Below are 23,576 nucleotides of genomic sequence, written 5' to 3'. Positions count from 1 at the left end.
AAAGACTGAGCGAGAGTGTGTGTAAGTAAGAGTTTGGCTTTGAAAGTGCACCATGCACAGTCCATCTGCAGGACATTCATCCGGGCAGTTGTGTCGACTTATGTATCTGTAAATGACTGACACAGAAATAGTCTCAGAGAAAGAATTAACAGTGTCAGCGAGACTGGGCCTCCATCTCCCACATGGTTTGTGATCTCCTCCTTCCCTTTCTTCTCTCTCTCTCTCTTTCTCTCTCTCATTCTGTCTGTCTCTCTCTCTCTTATTCTCTCTCTTTCTGTCTATGTCTCTCTCTCTCTCTCTCTCTAGTCACCTCCCTCTCAGTTGGATAGTATGAGGGATTGCCTCAGATGCCAAAGCAGAACATACACAGCCCTCCTGTTAGTCGTGCGTTTTGCTCCATCCCTCCATCTTCCAGTCTCTCTCTCTTGTTCTCCTTTTCTGTCTTCCTTTCTGGGTCTGGGTCTTCCTCTACGACCCTCTGCCACACAGCAGCATCCTTGCCAGAGCTTCCCCCTGCCTGAGCACAACCCAGAGCAAGGAACAAGTTCTTCTGAAGGGAGCAGCAACTCCACCAGCCAGGTGAGATGTTTTTATAGTTTTCGATTCCTGTTCCATTTTCCCATGGATGACATGAAAGTGGTCGGCAAGGTTACCTGCGTTAATCTTTTCTTCGGAAGTTTCTTTTCCAGTTTGTTGTTGAGTTGTCAAGTTATTTTCCTCTATTTGACTGGATTTTTCTTTTCATTAGCACAAAAGAATATTGTTAGTTTTAAACTGTTGTATGTGTTATATTCTATGCAGCTTCATTATTCAGATATGAATAGTTTTTTTGTAACAAATGCATTATTCAGCAAACTCATTATTCCCAGAGGAGGAATGGAATATTGTCCCTTTCACCTGCTGGGCAGTACGGTTTCACACCAGGGTCCCATGGATCTAACTGTGTTAAACCTTACTTTGGAGTTTGACTGGAAGACTTTGTTTTCAAGCGTGGCTTCTTCTTTGTCTGTTATTTTCGCACAATACTCTTTGATCATGATGATGATAAAGGATGAGGAAAAGTATTGAAATGCAGAGCATTTTTAGGTTTGTTACCATGGAGGTTTGTTACCATGGTGTGTATTATTCCCAGGGCCGGTCCTTCCTATAGGCGACATAGGCAGCCGCCTAGGGCAGCATGAAGAGGGGGGGGGGGGCGGTAATTTCCCAAGTGCATCCATTAATTAACCGTCCCACACTACCAGCAGGGGGCGCCAACCGCTCCAAGTCATGTATCCGTGTTGTGGTTTGGGGGCGGCGCCCCAATTTGCGCTCCTGGGGGGGGGGGGGGTGCTGGGGGGGTGCTGGTGAATCTCGTCTAGGGCTTCAAATTTGCTAAGACCGGCACTGATTATTATTCAAGAGGCTGTGAGCACTGAGATGAGATCTGTATCTCTGATTCTCTGTGATCTTAACACCATCTGCAACCTACACCTACCTGTCTGCACACCCTCACCTGTAACTACACCCTCACCTGGAACTACACCCTCACCTGGAACTACACCCTCACCTGGAACTACACCTACACCTCTAATTACACCCTCACCTGTAACTACACCCTCATCTGTAACTATACCTACACCTGTAATTACACCCTCATCTGTAACTACAGCTACTAATCTACACCTGTAACAATTACACCTATACCTATCTGCATGGTGCAGATGCATCCCCGCGGTAACAGCCCTGGCCCCCGGTAACAGCCCCATCTCCCCGGTAACAGCCCTGGCCCCTGGTAACAGCCCCGTCCCTCGGTAACAGCCCTGTCCCCGGTAACAGCCCTGTCCCCGGTAACAGCCCTATCCCCCGGTAACAGCTCCAGCCCCAGTAACAGCCCCATCTCCCCGGTAACAGCCCCATCCCCTCGGTAACAGCCCTGTCCCCTCGGTAACAGCCCCGTCACTTGGTAACAGCCCCGTCCCCCCGGTAACATATAACCTGGGCTCTCTCCACAGGATGCAGCGCTTCAGGGAGAGCATCCACATACGCACCATGAAGGCCAAGAGGAAAGTGGAGGAGATATCCAAGGAGGATGTCCAGGCCTTCCTGAAGAAGCACGCCTTTGTCCTTTTCACTGTGGCCGCGGTCATAATAGGTGAGTAGGGTGCCTCTGAAAGAAAACTCACTCTCTCTCACTCTCGCACACAGACACAAATATCACACACACTTACGTGATCGCCCCACTGAAAACAGGAATCACTCTTTCCATCTTGGACCAGGCATAATACTGGGCTTTGCGCTGCGTCCGTATAAGATGTCGTACCGAGAGGTGAAGTACTTCTCCTTCCCCGGGGAGCTGCTGATGAGGATGCTGCAGATGCTGGTGCTGCCCCTGCTGGTCTCCAGCCTCATTACAGGTAGGACACTGTCAGCATCATCACAGGTACGACACTGTCAGCATCATCACAGGTATGACACTGTCAGCATCATCACAGATAGGACACTGTCAGCGTCATCACAGATAGGACACTGTCAGCATCATCACAGATGGGACACTGTCAGCATCATCACAGGTATGACACTGTCAGCATCATCACAGATAGGACACTGTCAGCGTCATCACAGATAGGACACTGTCAGCGTCATCACAGATAGGACACTGTCAGCATCATCACAGGTAGGACACTGTCAGCATCATCACAGGTAGGATACTGTCAGCATCGCAGGCCTTCCCTCTGTCTGCCTGTGCTGTGCTGACTCCTCCCAGAGCCCAGACATGATGAACAGCCCTCCTTCACAGCTGACGACAACACAGCCTCTGAGGACAATGTGAGGAGGCCTTCGGACCAGGTTCAAACAGCGGTTACCATGTTGATAAACGGCTTCTCTTGCTGAGTTGCCCTGCAGAGCCCCTACCTACCAGGCTCACTCTCGCCTTGTATAGTACAGTTAGACTTGTTTATTTATTTAAGATGTACTTCTACATGTTGAATGTATGCACCTTCCTGCCAAAGTAATATCCTTGTCTGTGCAAACTTTCATGGCGACTAAAACCCTTTCTGATTCTGACCTGCAGCCATTGTAGAGAACTGACACCCCTGCAAGTCCAATAAGAGCCAAACCCTTCGTCTTGTGTACAATGGGTGGATCGTTTTAGCGCTTCTGTGGATTAATTGGAGTTCCCACAACAGACCGTCTCGCAATACTGTGAAGAACAGTCTCACGCTGTGAAGTATAGCTCCCCATGACAGAAGCAATTTTCTCCTTTGCCGTTCTCACATGCACCGTGGAACATTCCAGACACTACAGACAGAGAGCAATTTAGTAAAGTATTCATTTAGCCGACACTTTCATCCAAAGTAACGTGCAGTGGAGGGGATTTGAATCTGCAGTCACATGTTGTACTGCTGAGCTACACCCATCCTGTCAATGATTCATGTTGGGAATGCAATGGCTTTTTCTCTGCATTTTCATGCTTTATTAGACTATTTCTAAGTGAAGTGTTGCAGGAAAGAGAGGGAGAGAGAGAGAGTAAAGAAGACATGCTGCAAAAGACCTCAACCCACATAGTACTCACGCTTATCCGATGAAGTACCGGTGGCGCCCCCAGTAATGCCACTCCTACCCCCCCATTCGATGTCAAGGACGTGTCACGTCTGTTGATCTGGATCAGAGTCAGGTCAAACATGTCCTCTGTATTTCCTGTCCAGGAATGGCCGCCTTGGACAGCAAGGCCTCGGGAAAGATGGGCATGAGAGCAGTCATGTACTACATGACCACCACCGTCATCGCAGTCTTCGTGGGCATCCTGGTCGTCCTCATCATCCACCCGGGTAAAGGATCCAAGGCCGAGTTTGGGAAACAGCAGAAGATCGAGCAAGTCAGCCCCATCGATGCCTTCCTGGATCTCATCAGGTGGGCGGCGGGCTGGGAGGGGGGATGCAGGGCTGGGGGGCGGGGGGGATGCAGGGCTGGGGGGCGGGGGGGATGGGCAGGCTCTGGTGGAAGGCCTCTCGCGAAAGGCCAATTGAAGGTGTTCTGTTTACGGCCACTCACTTACTATGGATGTTTATGATGATTGTTTTTTATTTCAGAAACATGTTTCCGCCAAACTTGGTCCAAGCCTGCACACAGCAGGTAAATTATAACATGACTATCACTTCATGGTTTCCAGGTTGTTGATTACGATATTCATTCCAGTGCTATGGTTGATGGCTTGTAGAGCTTAGCCTATAAGACTGAATGCAAAGACTTGAATGAATTATAACAATCTAAAACATTTTAAACTTTCAATGCAAATTGACCAGTAATTAAATTGACCCAATTAGTAAACAGATCTCAATGATAATACACATCAAACATGAAACCGCTTCAAACCGCTTCATGACATTCAGGCCAAATCAAAAACATGCCCTGTACTCATGTGGACACGACAAACAGCTCTGTCAAACTCTCATTATCCTGTTGGCGGTTTAAAGTTGTGAAGGATTAGTGGCCGGCCCAAGGGGGGGGGGAGTCTGAGCAGATATAGAGGCTCAACGGGCAGAAATCACTCTGTGTTGGGGGTGAGAGACAATAGGGAGGGCCTGGACACCAGGGCTGGAGTCCAGTCCGCTGGCTCTGGACAATAGTGAGTGTCCCCAGGGGGTCAGCTGGGGCCTCCGGCCCGCTGCACAGAGAGGTCACGACTGGTCCCTGAGGCGGAGGGGACCGCAGCTGGCTGCTTCCTCTTCACTAGTCTCTCTGTCAAAAGGGGTACAAGTCAGGCCACGGTTATCCAGTACCTTGTCTGAAAGCTTGTCTTTATACGGACTAAATATGCACAATCTTTATCAGGCCTAAGACATTTCCCAGAAAAAGAATGAGTGATGGTTACAGTACTGAGTAGCATTTAAGAGAGTAAAATCTGATATCTCTCTAAACGTTCTCTTAATTTATTGTCTTACAAAACTCTTGCCCCCCCTGCCCCCCCACCCCCCTCCAACCGCAACCCTCAAGTTCAAAACCAAATACGGGAAGCGCATCGTCACGGTAACGATGACGGTCAACGACAGCGTCTTCAACCTGACCAACGGCACGCAGGAGCTGAAGCGGGAGGAGGTGATCCCCGTGCCGGGGTCTGTGAGCGGGGTCAACGCCCTGGGCCTGGTGGTGTTCTCCATGGGGTTCGGCCTCATCATCGGGAGCATGAAGGAGCAGGGCCAGGTGCTCAGAGACTTCTTCGACAGCCTCAACGAAGCCATCATGAAGCTGGTGGCCCTGATCATGTGGTGGGCATTCATTTATCGTGCGATCGTCACATTTATCGTATGTAGAGATGTTATAGTGTTATCGTGTCATTATTCGTGTGTATGTTGTGTTTAAATGCTATGGTGTGCATGATGACAAAGCCCAGGACTGCCATAGTCCCTGTGGTGGGGAAGGCCTCTATATTTCTCTCCCTCGTTCTCGACAAACGATTTTTACTCTGAAGTAACTTATTAGCCTTTCGGCCTCAGGCGTTACTGTGATCTCATAACAGCAGGCAGGTTTACACAGATGGCTGACTGACACTTGCGTGGCCACGATCCGCCCGGAGAGACAATCCTCCCCCTTCTTTCCGCTCTTCCTCCTCCAGGTATGCCCCTGTGGGCATCTTGTTCCTGATATCTGGGAAGATCGTGGAGATGGACGACATCACCCAGATGGGCGGCCAGCTGGCCATGTACACCATCACGGTGATCATCGGCCTGCTGATCCATGGCGTACTCATCCTGCCCCTCCTGTACTTTGCCATCACGCGGCTCAACCCCTTCCTCTTCATCGCCGGCCTGCTGCAGGCCCTCATCACCGCCCTGGGGACCTCCTCCAGGTAGGCCTCTACTCGCCTTCGGCTCGGAACCAACGTCTCGGCGAGCGACTCGAGGCTGCTGTTTGACGTGTTGGTGTTCTAAATGACACTGTCCCAACCTCTTCATGTGCCTGTTATTTACATTTAGTCATTTAGCAGATGCTCTTATCCAGAGCGACTTACAGTAAGTACAGGGACATTCTCCCAGAGGCAAGTAGGGTGAACCTTGCCCAAGGACACGTCATTTCGCACGGCCGGAAACGAACCGGCAACCTTCCGATTAATCGGCCGATTCCCTAACCGCTCAGCCATCTGACCCCCCATATTTCTAACCTTTTTCCACTCAGCTCCGCGACTCTGCCCGTTACGTTCAAATGCCTGGAGGAGAACAACAAGGTGGACAAGCGCGTGACACGGTTCGTGCTGCCGGTAGGCGCCACCATCAACATGGACGGGACGGCGCTGTACGAGGCACTGGCGGCCATCTTTATCGCCCAGGTCAACGACGTGGAAATGAACTTCGGTCAGATCCTCACAATAAGGTCAGTATGAACATGATTTTTTACGACGTGTATGCGTGTACAGTATATGTATGTGGTTATATGCGTGTATGTATGTGGGAGATGAATTGGAAGACCCGATTCTTGTGTGTTGTCCCACAGCATCACAGCCACGGCCGCTAGCATCGGGGCTGCTGGGATCCCTCAGGCTGGTCTGGTCACCATGGTGATCGTGCTGACCTCCGTCGGACTTCCCACCGATGACATCACCCTCATCATTGCTGTCGATTGGTTCCTGTGAGTCATTCCGTAAATGGCTGTTGCCGGCACTGTGCAATCATATCCAGCACATGAAACTATGAACGATCTACATTGTCGACTGAAGTTGTCAAAGTCCCTAGTTTGTAGTCAGAAGTTGAACATGTGAGCACTATAGAATCAGTTTTAGTTTTAAAGGTCGATTTCTCTTTGTCTACGACCACCCTAGTGACACACTTCTCTTTGATCCCTTGAGTCTCGCTCTACTTAGTCCTTTTTTTGAATCACATATTTTTTGCATTGAGTTTTAACATAGAAATATAATTAGGCTGCCCAAATTAATCATTTCAATTACAATCCCCTTCCCAGAAACTACATTGGCTAATTGGGTAATAAGAAAAAAATCCACTCTGTTAACTGGGATGGACTACATGTGCAGACTGAGTCAAAGCTTCACAAGATCAAAACAGAGAAGCTTCCAGCAGTGATTAGAACCTGAAGTAGCCAATAGGGAGGTCCAGTCTGCTCTACTGTTCTGACTACTCCAGTGGACAGGAAGTGTGACTCCTGGGACCTACTTCCTGTCCACACCGTTCAGACAGTGAGCAGCAATTAGGTGAATAGGTGACCAAAAATAGGTGAATGTCGACTGTTCTACTTAACAAGACCCACAGGCCCTGAAAGGGTTTTCTTTTTAAATCAAATGCGATGTATTCCCTGCACAGGCTCAACTCCAGAACTAATCGGATGGGTGGGCATTTGGTTTCCACAAGGGGGAATATTGCATCGGCTATAGCTCTCTTTTAGAAACTTATAGCTAAGATAATAGGGGGCTCAGTATTCCATTTGAGGGGGGGGGGGCTTTGCTTGTAAATGCCCCCCGGTCCCTGCAGCTTTTAGTTCTTCTTGCTTTCCTGTTCTGCACGCAACGCCATCTTCCTGGATGACCCTGTATTCATCCTCTGGTCTCCTCTTTCCGTAGTGACCGCCTACGCACAACCACTAACGTGCTGGGGGACTCCATCGGTGCCGGCATCGTGGAATTTCTGTCCAGACACGAACTGCAGAGCAAAGATGTGGAGATGGGCAACGCCGTGCTGGAGGAGAAGGAGAGGAAGAAACCGTATCGGCTCATCTCTCAGGAAAACGACTACGATAATGAAAAACATCGTCACGGTGACACCATGATGTAGGCCTCTCCTCGGTTCCAGAACTTTTCAGATTGTAATCAACACAGCGTTGTGTGTCTTAGTAATAACCTGCTGGTGTTTCCGTTGTTGCTTATTGTGGTTATTTTGTAATGATAAATGTTAGGGTTTCTTTTGTTGTGTTCATGGTGGTTTTCCATGTAGTCACTGCATTATTATTCATGCAAGCAAGTCGTTTCATAACATCGAAATTCTCGTCAACTTAGATTTTTATGTGTTGTCATATTAAAGTGACTTATCCAAGATATGAACACTCATCAATACAGAACAAACATAGGCCTTTTCCCATTGTACAGGTTTGTGTTATTTGAAAGGTTTCTCGCCATGTATGTGTGTGTGTTTGTGTGAGTGTGTTAATTAAGCCACACTTAATAATATGCTGGCTATTCTGAAGGAAAGAAAGTTAAGACTACGTAATACCCTTATAATATATTTAGGTAAATCTTGAGGAGGTTGATAGTTATTAAATTTTTTTAAGGGAAAATTGGGTAAAATATCACTGTTCTGCAAACTTTAATATGAATAAAACGTTGCTATTTTTATTAACATGGACAAATGATGAAGAACGATTTATCATATTATATTCACCATTACTATCAAACAATTCTACCATTAACCCCTCAACGAAGTTGCCCACAATATCAGAAATATAATTAATGAGCAACCAGCTTACAACATAAGTGTACTTTATAAATGAGTAGACTTTGTGAACAGATTTAATGTAGATATTGTGTGAATTAGTTGTAGATTAATAAATGACTTGAATGTCTTCTTTAATATCCATGTCGGGAGATTAGATATTAATTTACAGGGCTGTTGTATATTGTGTCTTACCCCTTCTCTTTTCACATTTTGGTTAAGTTTCTGTAAATCCAGTTTCTGTCAAACTTGTCGTTCAAAAAATTATGAATGGGGCATGTCTTTGAAAAATAACGTTTTGAATAAAATTTAGAAAAATGTTAAAGCTGTAAGTGTCTATATTGCTGCTGCAATAAAACAAGAACTTGCTGCTTGAAAATACCTGGTTCTCATTAAATCTAATTATATATGGCGCACAAATTATGCAGGCTAAACTGTTACCTTAGTATACAAATTATATAGACCTACAATTGCAAACAAAAAACAATAGTCACACGCCTTCCTTTTGTGGAGATTAAAACGTTAAAACGTTTATAATAAGAACGTTGACTTTGTTTTGTTTCGAAACACAAGAAAATGCCGCAGTTTTCTTAAAATGTAATAATGTTAAGTAGTTTTATTATGTATAGTTAGGAACTCCATTATCCAGAGGGGGTGGGCTATGTGCCTAGCAGTGAACCCCTATGGATTGAAGACTGTTGCTGCCACCTAGCGGTGGAATATTAACGCAACAACAACGTTATTTAATAATTTGACTTTTTATGCTATCCTTCTTACAAAGCTGGAGTTTCGTGAATTAAATTAATTACATATGAATATTATGGACATTTTTTATATATTATTTTCATGCTAGTGTATTAGGCTATTTATGGTTGATTTAAAGTCAGGGTTGGTAATGTTGTTGTGATGCACTTCTTGTCATTTGCTAAAATAAACTTGACATGGCAACTACTAAATCTAAAGGTTTGAAAGTGAAACGAAATAAATCCGTTTAGTTTGAAAGAAATGATTGGTAATGTTCATTACAATCTAGCAACACCCACAGATATCGGATTTATTTCATTTACTGTCTTAACTTTAGATTTATGGGTCAACAAATAGGCTATGAATCTCAACAATTACCGACCCTACCTCTAATGAGAACCAGGTATCTTCAAGCAGAAAGTTCCAAGTGAAAAGGTCGACCAAGCGCGCGCCAGATTTTTAAAATTGAACCGTCAACCATGGCTTGACACACTTCAACCAACAGACGCCAAATAACGAACTTAAGTCCCTAAGTTAAAGAAAATATGGTCTAGAAGCTTGGAATTTGGATTGTTATTTGCTGGCAAACAACTTATTCCTTACCTAATAAGTGGCTATTGAAGACATTTGCCAACTGCCATCAGTTAGCTACAGTTCTGTAGTACTGTAGGCTACAGTACAGTAGCTGGCTGGGGTCTGTACTGCATAGTACAGTACAGCTAGCTAGCACTAGCTGGCTAGCTAACCATCTTGATAGGTGTTGGGACATGAAGGTACAGTAATGCCTAATTAAATAAACTAGTCGCTACCCTACTGTAAGAATCTAACTAATAATTAACTAGCGTTAGTGCAAGCTAATTGTTTTCTCTTCGACTTACATCACTCGGTTTCACGGGCAACTTTGTGTACTAGCTACAGTACTACTACAGCCACAGTAACTTTACGGTTCTAGTACTGTACAGTCAGTGGATGTTCCGAAAGCAGCAGTACAGTTGGCTACTTAATAGCCCAGAAGCTCTACTGTTCTACTACCAGTACTACTAGATTAGTAGTTACTAGTTTTCTACCGTAGCCTTTCCCACCCTATTTTCTGGACACTAGAGGGGGCTCGTGTATTGAGTTTGATTTGGATGAATGTGTTTTGATTACCCAAAATAATGTTACCATTGATATGTAACAGTACAAAGTTAGACTACAGCAGCGATTATGATTTTTGTAATTCTGGCTTTTCAGGTTGCCGTAGTTGCAATAAAAGGTGTTCCAATCCTAGCCTAGTTAGCTACTGTGTCTAGTTAACTGGTTACTTCTAACTTCTGGTCATAACTTCTTCTGCCGTAGTTTCTACAACTTGTAGCCTGTATCTCAGCAACATGGTCAATGGACAGACAGACCACTGAATTAAGTACAACCCCCTGCATCTTGTGCAGTTTCAGACCACACTTCAGGATTCCCACACCTGTGACCGAGTCAGTCAGAGCATTTCTTTAGTACTAATCGTGGTACGGTTAACATTACATTTTAAGGTGATATGATTACATAAAAACTTTTTTATCTTACTATGATGAACAGTAGTATGGAACATTGAGGTACAGCTCCGATGCAACTCTCAAGCGGCGGAAGCATACGGGTCGCAGCTACTCTGGTTGCTAGTTGGTTTGGCGCCGGTGGAGGGAGTTATTCCTGCAGCAGTTCTTCCGGTCGGCATTTTGTTCTGCGAGAGAGGGGGAGCGTCTGAGTGGATGCCTTTTATCACCGCGTCAATAGCCTTTCTGTTTTTCTCAGTTGATTGTTTTCCGAAACTAGTCGGAATTTTGATTATTCCCCTGCAGGCGTTGGGGATGTACCGGCCGGAGACCGGTTTGAAGGATGTTTCCCCCCTTTAAGCATACATGTTTGCATTGAGAAAGAAGAAGATCGAACCCTCCCGACCCGGATTATTGTTGTTATATTATTACTCGGAGGAGCTGTTAGAGCTGTAGAACGGAGAGGGAGCTAGAGACACGGATCCAACCCCGTTTGCAACCATTTCTTTTTATCAACACACCCTGAGGTAAATATGATCGCACAAGTCCAGCTCTATAACCCTTTCATGAAACAATCCCTATTGGTTTCACGCTGTGCTGGCAAATGCTACTTTGCTGGCTAGCTAGCCAGCTAACATTAGCTACATGTTGGGCATTTGTCTAGCCACTAAATAATGGACCCAGAAAGGGGGGTCTCTGTTGGCTGTTAGCTACCTTGCAAACGCTAAGTGTTGGGTCGGGGTGACCCTTACCCAGGCCAGTCCGATGTCCAGTTTAAGATAGCCATACGCCGATGTAGGCCGCTAGGGTATCATCCACAGTGTTTATGATGAAAACACAGCAATATACGCGCTGTATTTACGAAGAATGATTCGATTTGGCCAAGCTAGCTAACTAGCACAGCGAGCAGTGATATGGTTGCATCCTCGGTTGCATTCATTAGCTCGTGAGCTAGCTAACGATAGCTAACTTGGATGCATGACGTTCCTGCGCAGTGGGATATTTTCATGTACCTAGCGTACATTAACTCTAATTAGGTGTGATAGCTAGTCAACTAGCTACAATATTATTGCAATCAGTGTGCACTAAATATATATAAACACATGTTTAGGTATAAGACCGTTTTAAAACCATAGCCAGCTACAATCTTGCTAACCCAGCTCAGCCAGATGTGTAATGACTAGCTAGCTAGCTAGCGACTGTCAACCTGGACTGAGGAGAGTGAAAACAAGAGTTCACGAATCCAAATTGCTGTCAACCCTCTTTTGATGTAATCGAGGTAGCTAACACAATCAACATCGAAACCCATTCCTTCCATGCCTGGTGCAAAATATAACTGAATGACCAGGTAATTGTGCAGCAATAACTACTCAACGAGTTCGCTAGCGAGTCATTGTAGATACGATTCAAACAATAGTTAGCTAACGTTAGCCTGCTGTCTAGCAAACACTGCCTAGTAGGCCATCTGTAAACGGCTACTTTAGTTGTAGGATCCCTCCAGCCAGTTAAACCGATAATACATGATGTAAACACGATTTAGTTTTTAAAGTCAACAGTGGTGCGAGATCATGATTGATTTGGTGAAACAGGCCCAACTTATTACATCTTGAGGTACCCATTCAACAGAAAATACTAACATTCCTTTTAGCCAAGTCGCTAACAGTTTTCAGCACATTTCCACAGTTCCAATTGAACTTCCCATCTCCTGATGATTATTACGTTTTTGAATAAATTGCAGTAAGTTCCCTTTCAGTTTCAATGCACTGAGTTGCGCTTCAGAACTTTGTGCACCGTAGAACACCATAGTAACATACATAATCCACTATTATTAATGTGGTCGTGCAGCCCCCAGGCTTGTCACTCCCCCGTCTAACTAACCATTGTGAGCCCACTGCCACTGTCTGCTGAAACATCGTCCTATATCATTAGAGCTTAATAGAAAATCCCTGGCTTTTTCACAGAGGCTTTGGCATGCTTCAGTTTGTCAGGACTTAAATGTTTCTCATGTGGGAGAGGGATGAATAGACCAGACAACCCATCTCTCTCTCTATGTTCCCACAGCGTTTGGGAGATGTGAAGAACAGTCGGAAGGCGAAGACATTGAGCAACCTGTGCATCGACACGACCCCCCCACCCCCATCTTCAGCATGAATGGGGATATGCCTCATGTTCCCATCACTACTCTTGCTGGGATCGCTAGCCTCACAGATCGTAAGTATAACTGCATGCTCTTATGGGTCTTCCCTTTTGGCACTTGTTTAGTTTTTTCACAATGTATGCTTCATGTTTTGGCTGCTTGCAATGTTTGGGACTACCTTGTTGTTATGATCAGTGACCTATGCTCTTTTGTAAAGCTCTCTCTTGGAAGTCGCTTTGGATAAAAGCGTCTGCTAAATGCATAAATGTAAATGTAAATGTGAGTGCAGCAGCTCTACTGCCTCTTGTTTTACTCACTCGCAGCTTCGATGTAGCACAGGAAGGGAAGACCCTCTCTTGGGTTACACAGTTAAAAGGTGACTCGCATTATTTGAGCATAACTACCCGTTGTCTGTAGCTAATAGGTTGCACAGACAAAGATGAAAAATCCATGCAAATATAAAATCACAAAGTTTTTGATGTTGAGCGATGTCATTTTGCTTTGAGGTTAAGTCTAGAGGAAGAAGTTTTACGTGCTTGTACTTTCCTCCAGAAGCACGTAGTAAGTTTGGATTCTTTTTAGGAGGCTTGTCATTGTGAAGATTTCACTAATGACCTGGCATTTGCCACTGCTAGCTTGTTTCAGCTGCTGTGCTTTGATGGCTCTCTTTTATTTCCTGTTGTAATGAAACATTAATGTTCTGCACATGAATATTGCAGTCTTGATATTTGGAGCATGCAATCAACGCAGCCAATGAATGCGATTGTAATATTTGTTTGCGAGTCTCATTGGTCGGATTGCATTGGATTTTATTAGCTCTTATGAGTTGTTGTTTACGTTGTTAGGTTCTGAAATAGCTAACTATTCCATTACTGTTTCAAGTTCTACTACTTTCAACTAGTTCATTTACATGGATTTGTTCAGCAGAAACTTTTATCCAAAGTGAATTTTAGTGTTCAATTCGCAGCTTTGCAGGATGGAAATGGACTTCCTAGGTGTGTTCCTCCACCCTGACCTGCTCTGCCTTAATGTCTTTACAGTGTTAAACCAGCTGCCCCTGCCCTCCCCTCTCCCCGCCACCACCACTAAGAGCCTGCTGTACAATGGGAGGGTCGCAGAGGAGGTCAACTGCCTGCTGGGCTGCCAGGACGAGAACCTGGTGTCCCAGCTGGTCCACAGCCTCAACCAGGTCTCCACCGAGCACATGTGAGAACCCCTCCGCCTCCACTTCCAGCCCCTTCCAGCGAGGGTTAAGCGCCGTTCAGGACAAGTAGCTAGCCAGCACGTCTGTTTTACAAATGAAACCCGTCAATAGTCTATGAAGTCTTTCTTCTGTAGACAGAGACTCCCTAAAGCACGAGAGCATAAGTTAACCTTTAAAGGATGACACTTAAAGTTATAGTGCCCGAGCTATGCATGTGTGTTGATGTTTGAGGGTCGTATCATCAAAAGGTTAACGTCCTGGTATTTTGTGTAACCTTGCTGATTGATCTCTCGCTCTTCCCCCTTTGCCACGACAGAGAGTTGAAGGACAACCTGGGCAGTGATGACCCAGAGGGAGACGTGCCCGTGCTGCTGCAGACCGTGCTGACCAGGAGCCCTAACATCTTCAGGGAGAAAAGTAGGCCTGCACCCACACCTGTTCTCATTCCTGCCAGGGGGGGGGGAGGGAGGGAGGGAGGAGACATGCACAGACATTGTTCTCTGACTCGGCAGTGGAGTGCGATGCACGGCCTAATGAGTCACACGCCCTTTGTCGGCTTTCCTAGTGAATCTGCTCATTCGATGCTTTCTGGGTCAAACTATGCAAGGGCTAGTTTGGCTTGTCTCTATGTTTTTTGAAGACTGTGATTGGATAAGGGCTTGGGTTGGATTGAGTGGCCTGGCTTATTAGTATCATTATTATTTTCCAATTATTATTGTGTTTCATTGATCGATGCTCAATTTGTGAGCTCTGAGGTAGTTCACTTTCGTTGTAGTCAGCTAGTCTCACGCTCATGAATCAGAGAGAGAAAGGATGACAGTTTGATGAGTTACTGTTGTCTGGTAGCTTGTGTAGAGAGAGGAGGCGGTGGATGCTATTGGTGGCACGGGGACAAGAACAAGGCAGTGTGTAGGCCCATCAGTTCAGGTGCCAGTGTCAGATTCAATATCTGGAGACTGGACACATAACTGAATGTCCCTACAGATAGCTGGACCCGTTGAGAAAAGACCCAGGCTGAACCCTTCTCCAGCATCTTGGGAGCATCACCGTGGCCTGATCGTTTTATAAATGTCTAAATCTGCCACACGTGGTCGATTTGAAAACGTTCTGTTTCCCAGACGCTCTTAAGCTGAGACTGCTGTTGCGCTAACCCGTCAAAGCTGCTTTTAACGAACAGCTTGTCGTCTTTGTCGTCTTCTTCCCTGGAGTGGATTGGTCTTGTGTCGTCAGCGGCCTTGGCTTGGCAAGCCAAGTGTGTTAACACCAGAGACCCTGAGACCGGGGGAGTGCCGGCTGCCAGGATGAACCATGTTGTGGTGGAGCTAGAGGCCTGACACTGTTTCAGCTCTGATGTTGTATCCAATGACGAGTCCGGCAACGTGTGGATTGCTGTTACTACAGCCTCCCCGCATAACGCTGAACTCTAGTTGTGCTCTTGGGAAATGGCTTATTTACTCGCGTATTACCTATAATCAATATAATATATATTTCTTTTTTCCCCTCCCACATACACAAACTGTATGTGAAGAGCTGAGTAGCGTGGGATCTGGTGGTCTAGTGATCCACCTGCTGCTTCTGAAGGAGCTCCTGTCTAGATGAGAGGAACTCATACTGAATTCCTCCAGCCAAGAGATCCTCCATTTCTTCCTGTCTTATTTTCCTGGGAGTTTTTCCTTGTCTTCTTTGAGGGTTTAGGTTGCTTCTGGCGTTGTTCCAGGGGTACATGTGAAGCCGTCTGTTTTGCCGTCTTGCCTGTAAGAAGGGCTATAGAAAATACGTTTGATTTGATTGATTTGCTTCTCTAATCTGCTTTGCCTCTCTTCATCTCTTCATCAGGTATTCTGCAGCAGTCAATGATGCCGCAGTACAAGATGTCTCAGAACTCCATGCACGGAAGCCCTGCGTCCACCAACTACCAGCAAACCACTATCACGCACAGCCCTTCTAGGTATCACAGCAGCTTGCTATCGAGTGGAGCCGTCCCTACGGACTAGCCAGCTGTTAACAGAGCCCTCTTAATGAAACTTCTCTCCTTCCACAGTCGCTTTGCCTCTCCACAGTCGGGGTCGGGGGGGCGGTTTCTGCCCCAGCAGAACAGCCCTGTGCCCAGCCCCTACACCCCTCAAAGCCCTGCCAGCTACATGCACTACCCCCACCCGCCCAGCTACTCTCAGCACCAACAGATCCAGCAAGGTAGGAAGACGACAGCCACTCGCAAAGGAATACGCAGATGATCTGAACCCTCTTCTTTGTGTCCAAATGACCGAGGGGAGTTTGTGTAGGCGGCCAGGTTCTGAGATTTCTGTGTTTCAGTCGCGAGTCCCATGGTTCCGGGCAGCATGAGGAACATCCACGACGGCAAGGTCTCCGGGCAGATGTCGAGCAACTCAGCGAATCACAACGCCAGACAGGCCTCCAACGACGACTACATGAACATTGTCCAAAGACTTGGGAATGAGGTACCGTTCATCACGCTCATCTGGTTGAAGAGCGAGAACCGTGTCAAGTCTGTTTGTGTCCGTCTGTGTTTGTGTATCTTCTGACCTACTGTTTTGTCTCTCGTTTGTTTCCCTGCAGGAGAGCGACCCTTCCATGAGAAACGCCTCCTTCTCTCTCCGATCACCTCAGTCTCAGTGTTCTCCTGCCGGGAGTGAAGGAACCCCCAAAGGTGACCCATCTCCGAGCTCCCATCCTGCCACACAGCGTCTGGCAGTGTCCGTGCCGAGTACGCACGGCTGACAATCTGTCCGTTGTCTTTTCCCTAAAACCACGGTGTTGTTTTTTTTCGGGGGGGGTGTTTTGACAGGGTCCCGGCCTCAGCTCATCCTCCAGTCCCCTCCCCCGTACACGTCCCCCCGAGACGGAGCCCCCGACCTCCTCCTCGACTCCCCCGACCGCAAGAAGAAGCAGAAGAAGCTGAGCAAAGAGGAGAAGGAGCAGCTGGATAAGGCCGCCCTGTATGACATCGTCAGCTCGCCCTCCAAAGACTCCACCAAGCTGACCCTCAAACTGTCCCGGGTCAAGTCCTCCGAGATGGACCAATCCGGAGAGCTCGTCCCCGGGGCGGAGCAGGGCTCAGAGCAGGACGCGGAGCTGGCGTACAACAGCCTGCCGTTTTCTCGGACGGGCCAGGAGCAGGCCCTCCGGCTGGGGCAGGGCCAGGGTCTGCCAGGGGAGCAGTCGGGGTACCAGCAGGTGCCCGTGCTGCAGAACACCAAGCAGGGGGTGCTGGTGGGTGGCATGGTGTACGACGACGCCGAGATGGACGCGCTCGCCGAGATCGAGAGGATAGAGCGCGAGTCGGCCATCGAGAGGGAGCGCTGCTCCAAGGAGGTTCAGGACAAAGGTGTGTGTGTGTGCGAAGGAGTGAGTGGGTGTCTGTGTGTGTGAGTGAGTGTGTGGGTGTGTGTGTGTGTGTGTGAGTGAGTGCGAGTGTGTGAGTGTGTGTGTGTGTGTTCATGCGGCTGTCACTGTTAACCCAGAGATAAGATGAAACGGCGGTATCACACAGCTGATAAGTTTTCTTGATGATGTGAGTTTTCTAACCGGCTCCCTCCTTTCCTCCAAGATAAACCACTGAAGAAGAGGAAGCAGGACTCGTATCCTCAGGAGCCCGGGGCCGGGGGCACGGCGGGGGCCACCGGGGGGCCCGGCGTAGGAGGGGGCAACGCCGGCGCCAAGCTTACACCCCAGGAGGGTAGCGCCGCCAGTAACGGTACCAGCCGGCCGGCCCTGATGGTCAGCATCGACCTGCAGCAGGCCGGCCGGGCAGACGGACAACCAGAGGTGGCCCTGGAGGCCCAGCGCTGGGCCGAGGACCGCCTGGCGCCCGGGGACGGCGCCCACGCCACCGGCGTGCTCCGCCTCCGTTCCAAGGCGGAAGGAGAGACGCCGAAGGCCGGCGACGGCCGTCCGGAGGTCATCAAGCAGCGCGCCGCCGACACGCCCCGGAAGCTGGGCCCTGACGGGCGCCCGGAGACCCCCAAACACAAGCATGACAACAAACGGGACTCGTCCAAGCACCGGCACGACGGCAAGCCGGACGGCGGTAAGGGGCGCGCCGACGGCCGGGCGCCCGAGACGCCACGGCAGAGACACGAGGGCCGGCCCGACTCCGGCCAGAGGGATGAGCGGCACCGGGACGGCGACTCCTCCCGCGTGCGGCGGCCGGACACCCCCAAGTCCTCCAGCCGGGCGGAGCACGAGTCCAAACACGGGCGCGACAGGGACAGGGACCGGGACAGGAAACACCGGACCGAGCCTGGGGAGGCCCGCGACCGGCGGTCCCCCGAGCAGCGCTCCAGACCCGACAGCCCCAGGGTCAAACAGGAGGGGCGAGCGGGGGCGGACCCCAGCGCTCGCCAGAGAACAGAGCGGAAAGAGGAGAGGAGGGGCGGGGACGGCGGGCGGAGCCGGCAGGACGGGAACAAGCAGCAGCCGTCATCCGAGCCCAAGGCTGGAGAGTTCCCCTCCTACCTGCTCGGGGGCCAGTCGGGGGCCTTAAAGAACTTTGTGATCCCCAAGTTGAAGCGGGACAAGGACGGGAATGTCCCGGGCGACGTGCGGCCCGCCGGGCCGGGCCAGGGGACCATGGTGGGCTGGAGCGAGCCCCGGTTCAAGCAGGAGAAAGCCGGCCTGGTGGAGGACCTGAAGAAAGGAGCCAAGCCGGTGGTGGTGCTTCAGAAGCTCACCATCGACGAGGTGCAGAAGATCATCAGGGAGAGGGAGGACGGGAACGTCCGCAGCTCCAAGTCCAGCAAGAACCGCTCCTCCTTCAGCAAGTCAGGGAAAGGTAAGAGACCTCATCTCTCTGGCTTGTTGGGCACGTGGTCGTGTGGAAAGGGACATCACAACCATTGAACCTGGCTGTGTTTCACATCAAATCTGTTTTTTCGGTCCTTTTAACGAAGCAATGTCTGAAATGTTTGACCTGCTAGGCTATTATATGTTGTAATTAAATGGTATGGGTATGTCCACCACTTCTAAGTGAATAGTTTAGTTGACCAGTTCTCGTTCACACTTTCCCATGTGCCTATGATATGACTTAGTTAGTGAAATGATGTCAATTGGTCATTTTATGCCAGGGCCCTAAGACAGTGATTTGTTTTGTGATCATATTTTTTAATGAAGCTTTTATTTCAAGTGCATGTGATCACTCTTCACAATAATCGACAAACAATGTGAATGAACAACAACTGATGCAGCTAACTTTGTAAAGACAGAATGCATGTCGCCGTCAGTGCTTTGGGCGACGACTGTAGATATATATATACATTAAGTCATTTAGCAGACGCTCTTATCCAGAGCGACTTACAGTAAGTACAGGGACATTCCCCCGAGTCAAGTAGGGTGAAGTGCCTTGCCCAAGGACACAACGTCATTTGGCACGGCCCGGGAATCGAACCAGATATGCACCTCGCGCTCAGACACCCCATGAGATGCTGTGTGGTCTGGTAGGAACCTGAGATCCAGCCAGATGGTGTCGATCCCTGAGCAGGTCGTCAGGCTGTGTCCGGAACCTTCTGTGTGTGCTGGTGCGAGTGACTGGGACGGCCCACTGTGTCCGCAGGCGGTCTGGATGAGTCGGTTCTGCAGGACCTTCCCCCCCAGCTCCTGGCAGAGATCCAGTCCACCATGCCCCTGTGCGAAAGGGTCAAGATGAACAAGCGCAAGCGCAGCACCGTCAACGACAAGCCCAAGTACGCCGAGGTCGACTCGGACGACGACAACGAAGCCGCAGACTGCGTGACAGAGTGTGAGTACCTCAACGGGAGGGCGCCGTCATGTGATCTGCTCGTGGGTGTGTTTTGAGATGGTGGCGTGCGATGTGTTTGGCTACATCACTGGGCCGGAACTCCGTCTTCTGTCCTGTACAACTAAACGCCTCTCCTCCCTCCTATCCTCCCTCCTCTCCTCCCTCCTCTCCTCTACTCCTTTTCTCCGTCCTCTCCTCCCTCCTTTCCTCCGTCCTCTCCTCCCTCCCCTCCTCCCTCCTCTCCTCCCTCTCTTCCTCCCTCCTCCTCTCCTCCTCTCCTCCTCCTCCTCCCTCCTCTCCTCCTCCTTCCCTCTCCTTCTCCCTCCTCTCCTCCCTCCTCTCCTCCTCCTTCCCCCCTGTCCTATCCTCCCTCCTCCTCCTCCCTCCTCTCCTCCCTCCTCTCCTCCTCCTTCCCCCCTGTCCTATCCTCCCTCCTCCTCCTTCCCTCCTCTCCTCCTCCTTCCCCCCTGTCCTATCCTCCCTCCTCCTCCTCCCTCCTCTCCTCCTCCTTCCCCCCTGTCCTATCCTCCCTCCTCCTCCTTCCCTCCTCTCCTCCCTCCTCTCCTCCTCCTTCCCCCCTGTCCTATCCTCCCTCCTCCTCCTTCCCTCCCTCCTCTCCTCCTCCTTCCCCCCTGTCCTATCCTCCCTCCTCCTCCTCCCTCCTCTCCTCCCTCAGCCGCACGGAAGAAGCAGCGGCGTGAGCGGGACAAGGGTTGGGAGCACGAGGAGCGGGAGAGGAGGGGCTCTGGGGAGCACCGGAAGAGTGGGGGCCACCAGGAGGGCCGGCGGGGCTCGGGCTCACGTCACCGGGAACGCAGCCCCAACGAGTCTGAGGAGGAGGGCTCCCCACCGCCTAGCATGAGCGACAGTGAGTCTCCTTCAACCTCTCTCTGCCGCTCTCTCTCAACCTCTCTCTGCCTCTCTCTCTCTCTCTCTACCTCTCTCTCCCTCTCTCTCCCTCTCTCAACCTCTCCCTCTCTCTCTCTCTCTCTCTCTCTCTACCTCTACCTCTCTCTGCCTCTCTCAACTTCTCTACCTCGCCACCCAGAGTAGACAGTTTTTTTAAATAGAGTCTTAGCTCCGCTCCAACGAAACACCAGAGAGCTGTATGAGGGGGGTTGTTGTCATGACGTTTCTCCGTCTCCCCAGTTGCCAGAAAGATGAAGAAGAAGGAGAAGCAGAAGAAGAGGAAGGCCTACGAGCCCAAGCTGACGCCAGAGGGTGAGAACGCTGTCCTGCCCGTCTCCAACATCGCCAGGGTCCCTTAGAGCTGCTCTCACTCACACTGTGTGTGTGTGTGTGTCAACAGAGCTCATGGACTCGTCCACCTTCAAGAGATTCTCAGCCAGCGTGGACAACGTTTTGGAGAATTTGGAAGATGTGGACTTCACAGGTAGATGCTGTCTTCCCCTCGGGGATCAATAGACTCCCATCTATCTGTCCATCCATCTTCTAGCTTTCTATCATCTCTCTTTACATCCAGTCCCTCCATCTGTATCTTTCTGTCTTTCCTTTCAGTCCGTCTACGTATCCATCTGTATCTATGTGTTGTGTCAGGCCCACGCTTCAGTGGTCCGGCTGTGTGGTGTACATGACTGAGGTGATGACTATGCTGTTCTCCTCAGACGACGACGAGATCCCCCAGGAGCTGCTGCTGGGGAAACAACAGCTGTGTGAGCTGGCCAGCGAGTCGGCCAAGATCAAGGCCATGGGCATCACTTACAGGGTGAGCACCGGCCAACACGCTCTGGAGAGAGAGTGTGACTGAGGGAGAGAGTATGAGAGAGAGTGTGACTGAGGGAGAGAGTGTGAGAGAGAGTGTGACTGAGGGAGAGAGTATGAGAGAGAGTGTGACTGAGGGAGAGAGTATGAGAGAGAGTGTGACTGAGGGAGAGAGTGTGACTGAGAGAGAGTGTGACTGAAAGAGAGAGTATGAGAGAGAGTGTGACTGAGGGAGAGAGTATGAGAGAGTGTGACTGAGGGAGAGAGTATGAGAGGGAGTGTGACTGAGGGAGAGAGTATGAGAGAGAGTGTGACTGAGGGAGAGAGTATGAGAGAGAGTGTGACTGAGGGAGAGAGTATGAGAGAGAGTGTGACTGAGGGAGAGAGTATGAGAGAGAGTGTGACTGAGGGAGAGAGTGTGACTGAGAGAGAGTGTGACTGAAAGAGAGAGTATGAGAGAGAGTGTGACTGAGGGAGAGAGTATGAGAGAGTGTGACTGAGGGAGAGAGTATGAGAGGGAGTGTGACTGAGGGAGAGAGTATGAGAGAGAGTGTGACTGAAAGAGAGAGTATGAGAGAGAGTGTGACTGAGGGAGAGAGTATGAGAGAGAGTGTGACTGAGGGAGAGCGTATGAGAGAGAGTGTGACTGAGGGAGAGAGAGTGACTGAGGGAGAGAGTATGAGAGAGAGTGTGACTGAGGGAGAGAGTATGAGAGAGAGTGTGACTGAGGGAGAGAGTACGAGAGAGAGTGTGACTGACGGAGAGAGTATGAGAGAGAGTGTGACTGAGGGAGAGAGTGTGACTGAGGGAGAGAGTATGAGAGAGAGTGTGACTGAGGGAGAGAGTATGAGAGAGAGTGTGACTGAGGGAGAGAGTACGAGAGAGAGTGTGACTGACGGAGAGAGTATGAGAGAGAGTGTGACTGAGGGAGAGAGTGTGAGAGAGAGTGTGACTGAGGGAGAGAGTATGAGAGAGAGTGTGACTGAGGGAGAGAGTATGAGAGAGAGTGTGACTGAGGGAGAGAGTATGAGAGAGAGTGTGACTGAGGGAGAGAGTGTGACTGAGAGAGAGAGTATGAGAGAGAGTGTGACTGAGGGAGAGAGTGTGACTGAGGGAAAGAGTATGAGAGAGAGTGTGACTGAGGGAGAGAGTATGAGAGAGAGTGTGACTGAGGGAGAGAGTATGAGAGAGTGTGACTGAGAGAGAGAGTATGAGAGAGAGTGTGACTGAGGGAGAGAGTATGAGAGAGAGTGTGACTGAGGGAGAGAGTGTGACTGAGAGAGAGTGTGACTGAAAGAGAGAGTATGAGAGAGAGTGTGACTGAGGGAGAGAGTATGAGAGAGAGTGTGACTGAGGGAGAGAGAGTGTGACTGAGGGAGAGAGTATGAGAGAGAGTGTGACTGAGGGAGAGAGTGTGACTGAGGGAAAGAGTATGAGAGAGAGTGTGACTGAGGGAGAGAGTATGAGAGAGAGTGTGACTGAGGGAGAGAGTATGAGAGAGTGTGACTGAGAGAGAGAGTATGAGAGAGAGTGTGACTGAGGGAGAGAGAGTGTGACTGAGGGAGAGAGTATGAGAGAGAGTGTGACTGAGGGAGAGAGTATGAGAGGGAGTGTGACTGAGGGAGGCGGTATGAGAGAGAGTGTGACTGAGGGAGAGAGTATGAGAGAGAGTGTGACTGAGGGAGAGAGTATGAGAGAGAGTGTGACTGAGGGAGAGAGTATGAGAGAGTGTGACTGAGGGAGAGAGTATGAGAGAGAGTGTGACTGAGGGAGAGAGTATGAGAGAGAGTGTGACTGAGGGAGAGAGTATGAGAGGGAGTGTGTCTGAAAGTGAGTGTGTGTGTGTGTGTGAGGGAGAGGGTGTACGAGAGATTAACCGAGGATCTGGGATTTTGAGGGTCACATGCATGAATTCCGGTGATGGACAGTGCAGATTGGTTCCATCATACTTTTTGGTAAAAACTCCTTTTGTCCTCTGTCTGGTGGACAGGTTCCTTCAGATAAGCTGGTCAAGGTGCTGAACATCCTGGAAAAGAACATTCAGGACGGCTCCAAGCTCTCCACGTTTATGAACCAC

At 49.3% G+C, this 23,576-nt stretch overlaps 2 protein-coding genes across 2 annotated transcripts in view; both read left to right on the top strand.

Annotated features, from left to right (window-relative positions):
• Positions 1–234: 234 nt before the first annotated feature.
• LOC124483964 (excitatory amino acid transporter 1-like) lies at positions 235–8,683 on the top strand. Its single transcript, XM_047044578.1, has 10 exons — positions 235–579; positions 1,995–2,134; positions 2,259–2,396; positions 3,690–3,894; positions 4,074–4,116; positions 4,978–5,249; positions 5,597–5,830; positions 6,157–6,351; positions 6,472–6,606; positions 7,550–8,683. The coding sequence occupies exons 2-10, from the start codon at positions 1,996–1,998 to the stop codon at positions 7,758–7,760; spliced, it is 1,572 nt and encodes a 523-aa protein (XP_046900534.1). The 5' UTR covers positions 235–579; position 1,995; the 3' UTR covers positions 7,761–8,683.
• Positions 8,684–10,868: 2,185 nt separating this feature from the next.
• nipblb (NIPBL cohesin loading factor b) overlaps positions 10,869–23,576 on the top strand; it is a 29,873-nt gene continuing 17,165 nt past the window's right edge. The window contains exons 1-16 of the mRNA XM_047044577.1: positions 10,869–11,208; positions 12,743–12,892; positions 13,859–14,024; positions 14,339–14,439; positions 15,859–15,970; positions 16,064–16,215; positions 16,336–16,481; positions 16,600–16,690; positions 16,829–17,368; positions 17,591–18,814; positions 19,592–19,777; positions 20,454–20,645; positions 20,927–20,998; positions 21,087–21,170; positions 21,403–21,503; positions 23,490–23,576. Of these exons, the coding sequence (XP_046900533.1) occupies positions 12,829–12,892; positions 13,859–14,024; positions 14,339–14,439; positions 15,859–15,970; positions 16,064–16,215; positions 16,336–16,481; positions 16,600–16,690; positions 16,829–17,368; positions 17,591–18,814; positions 19,592–19,777; positions 20,454–20,645; positions 20,927–20,998; positions 21,087–21,170; positions 21,403–21,503; positions 23,490–23,576 (3,318 nt within the window). The 5' untranslated portion in view covers positions 10,869–11,208; positions 12,743–12,828. The remainder of the gene's footprint in view (positions 11,209–12,742; positions 12,893–13,858; positions 14,025–14,338; positions 14,440–15,858; positions 15,971–16,063; positions 16,216–16,335; positions 16,482–16,599; positions 16,691–16,828; positions 17,369–17,590; positions 18,815–19,591; positions 19,778–20,453; positions 20,646–20,926; positions 20,999–21,086; positions 21,171–21,402; positions 21,504–23,489) is intronic.

The sequence above is a fragment of the Hypomesus transpacificus genome, chromosome 22 (genome assembly GCF_021917145.1).
Source record: "Hypomesus transpacificus isolate Combined female chromosome 22, fHypTra1, whole genome shotgun sequence".
NCBI classification, from domain to species: domain Eukaryota; kingdom Metazoa; phylum Chordata; class Actinopteri; order Osmeriformes; family Osmeridae; genus Hypomesus; species Hypomesus transpacificus.
Note: the sequence above shows the minus strand (reverse complement) of the source record. Positions and strands in the feature narration are given on the sequence as shown.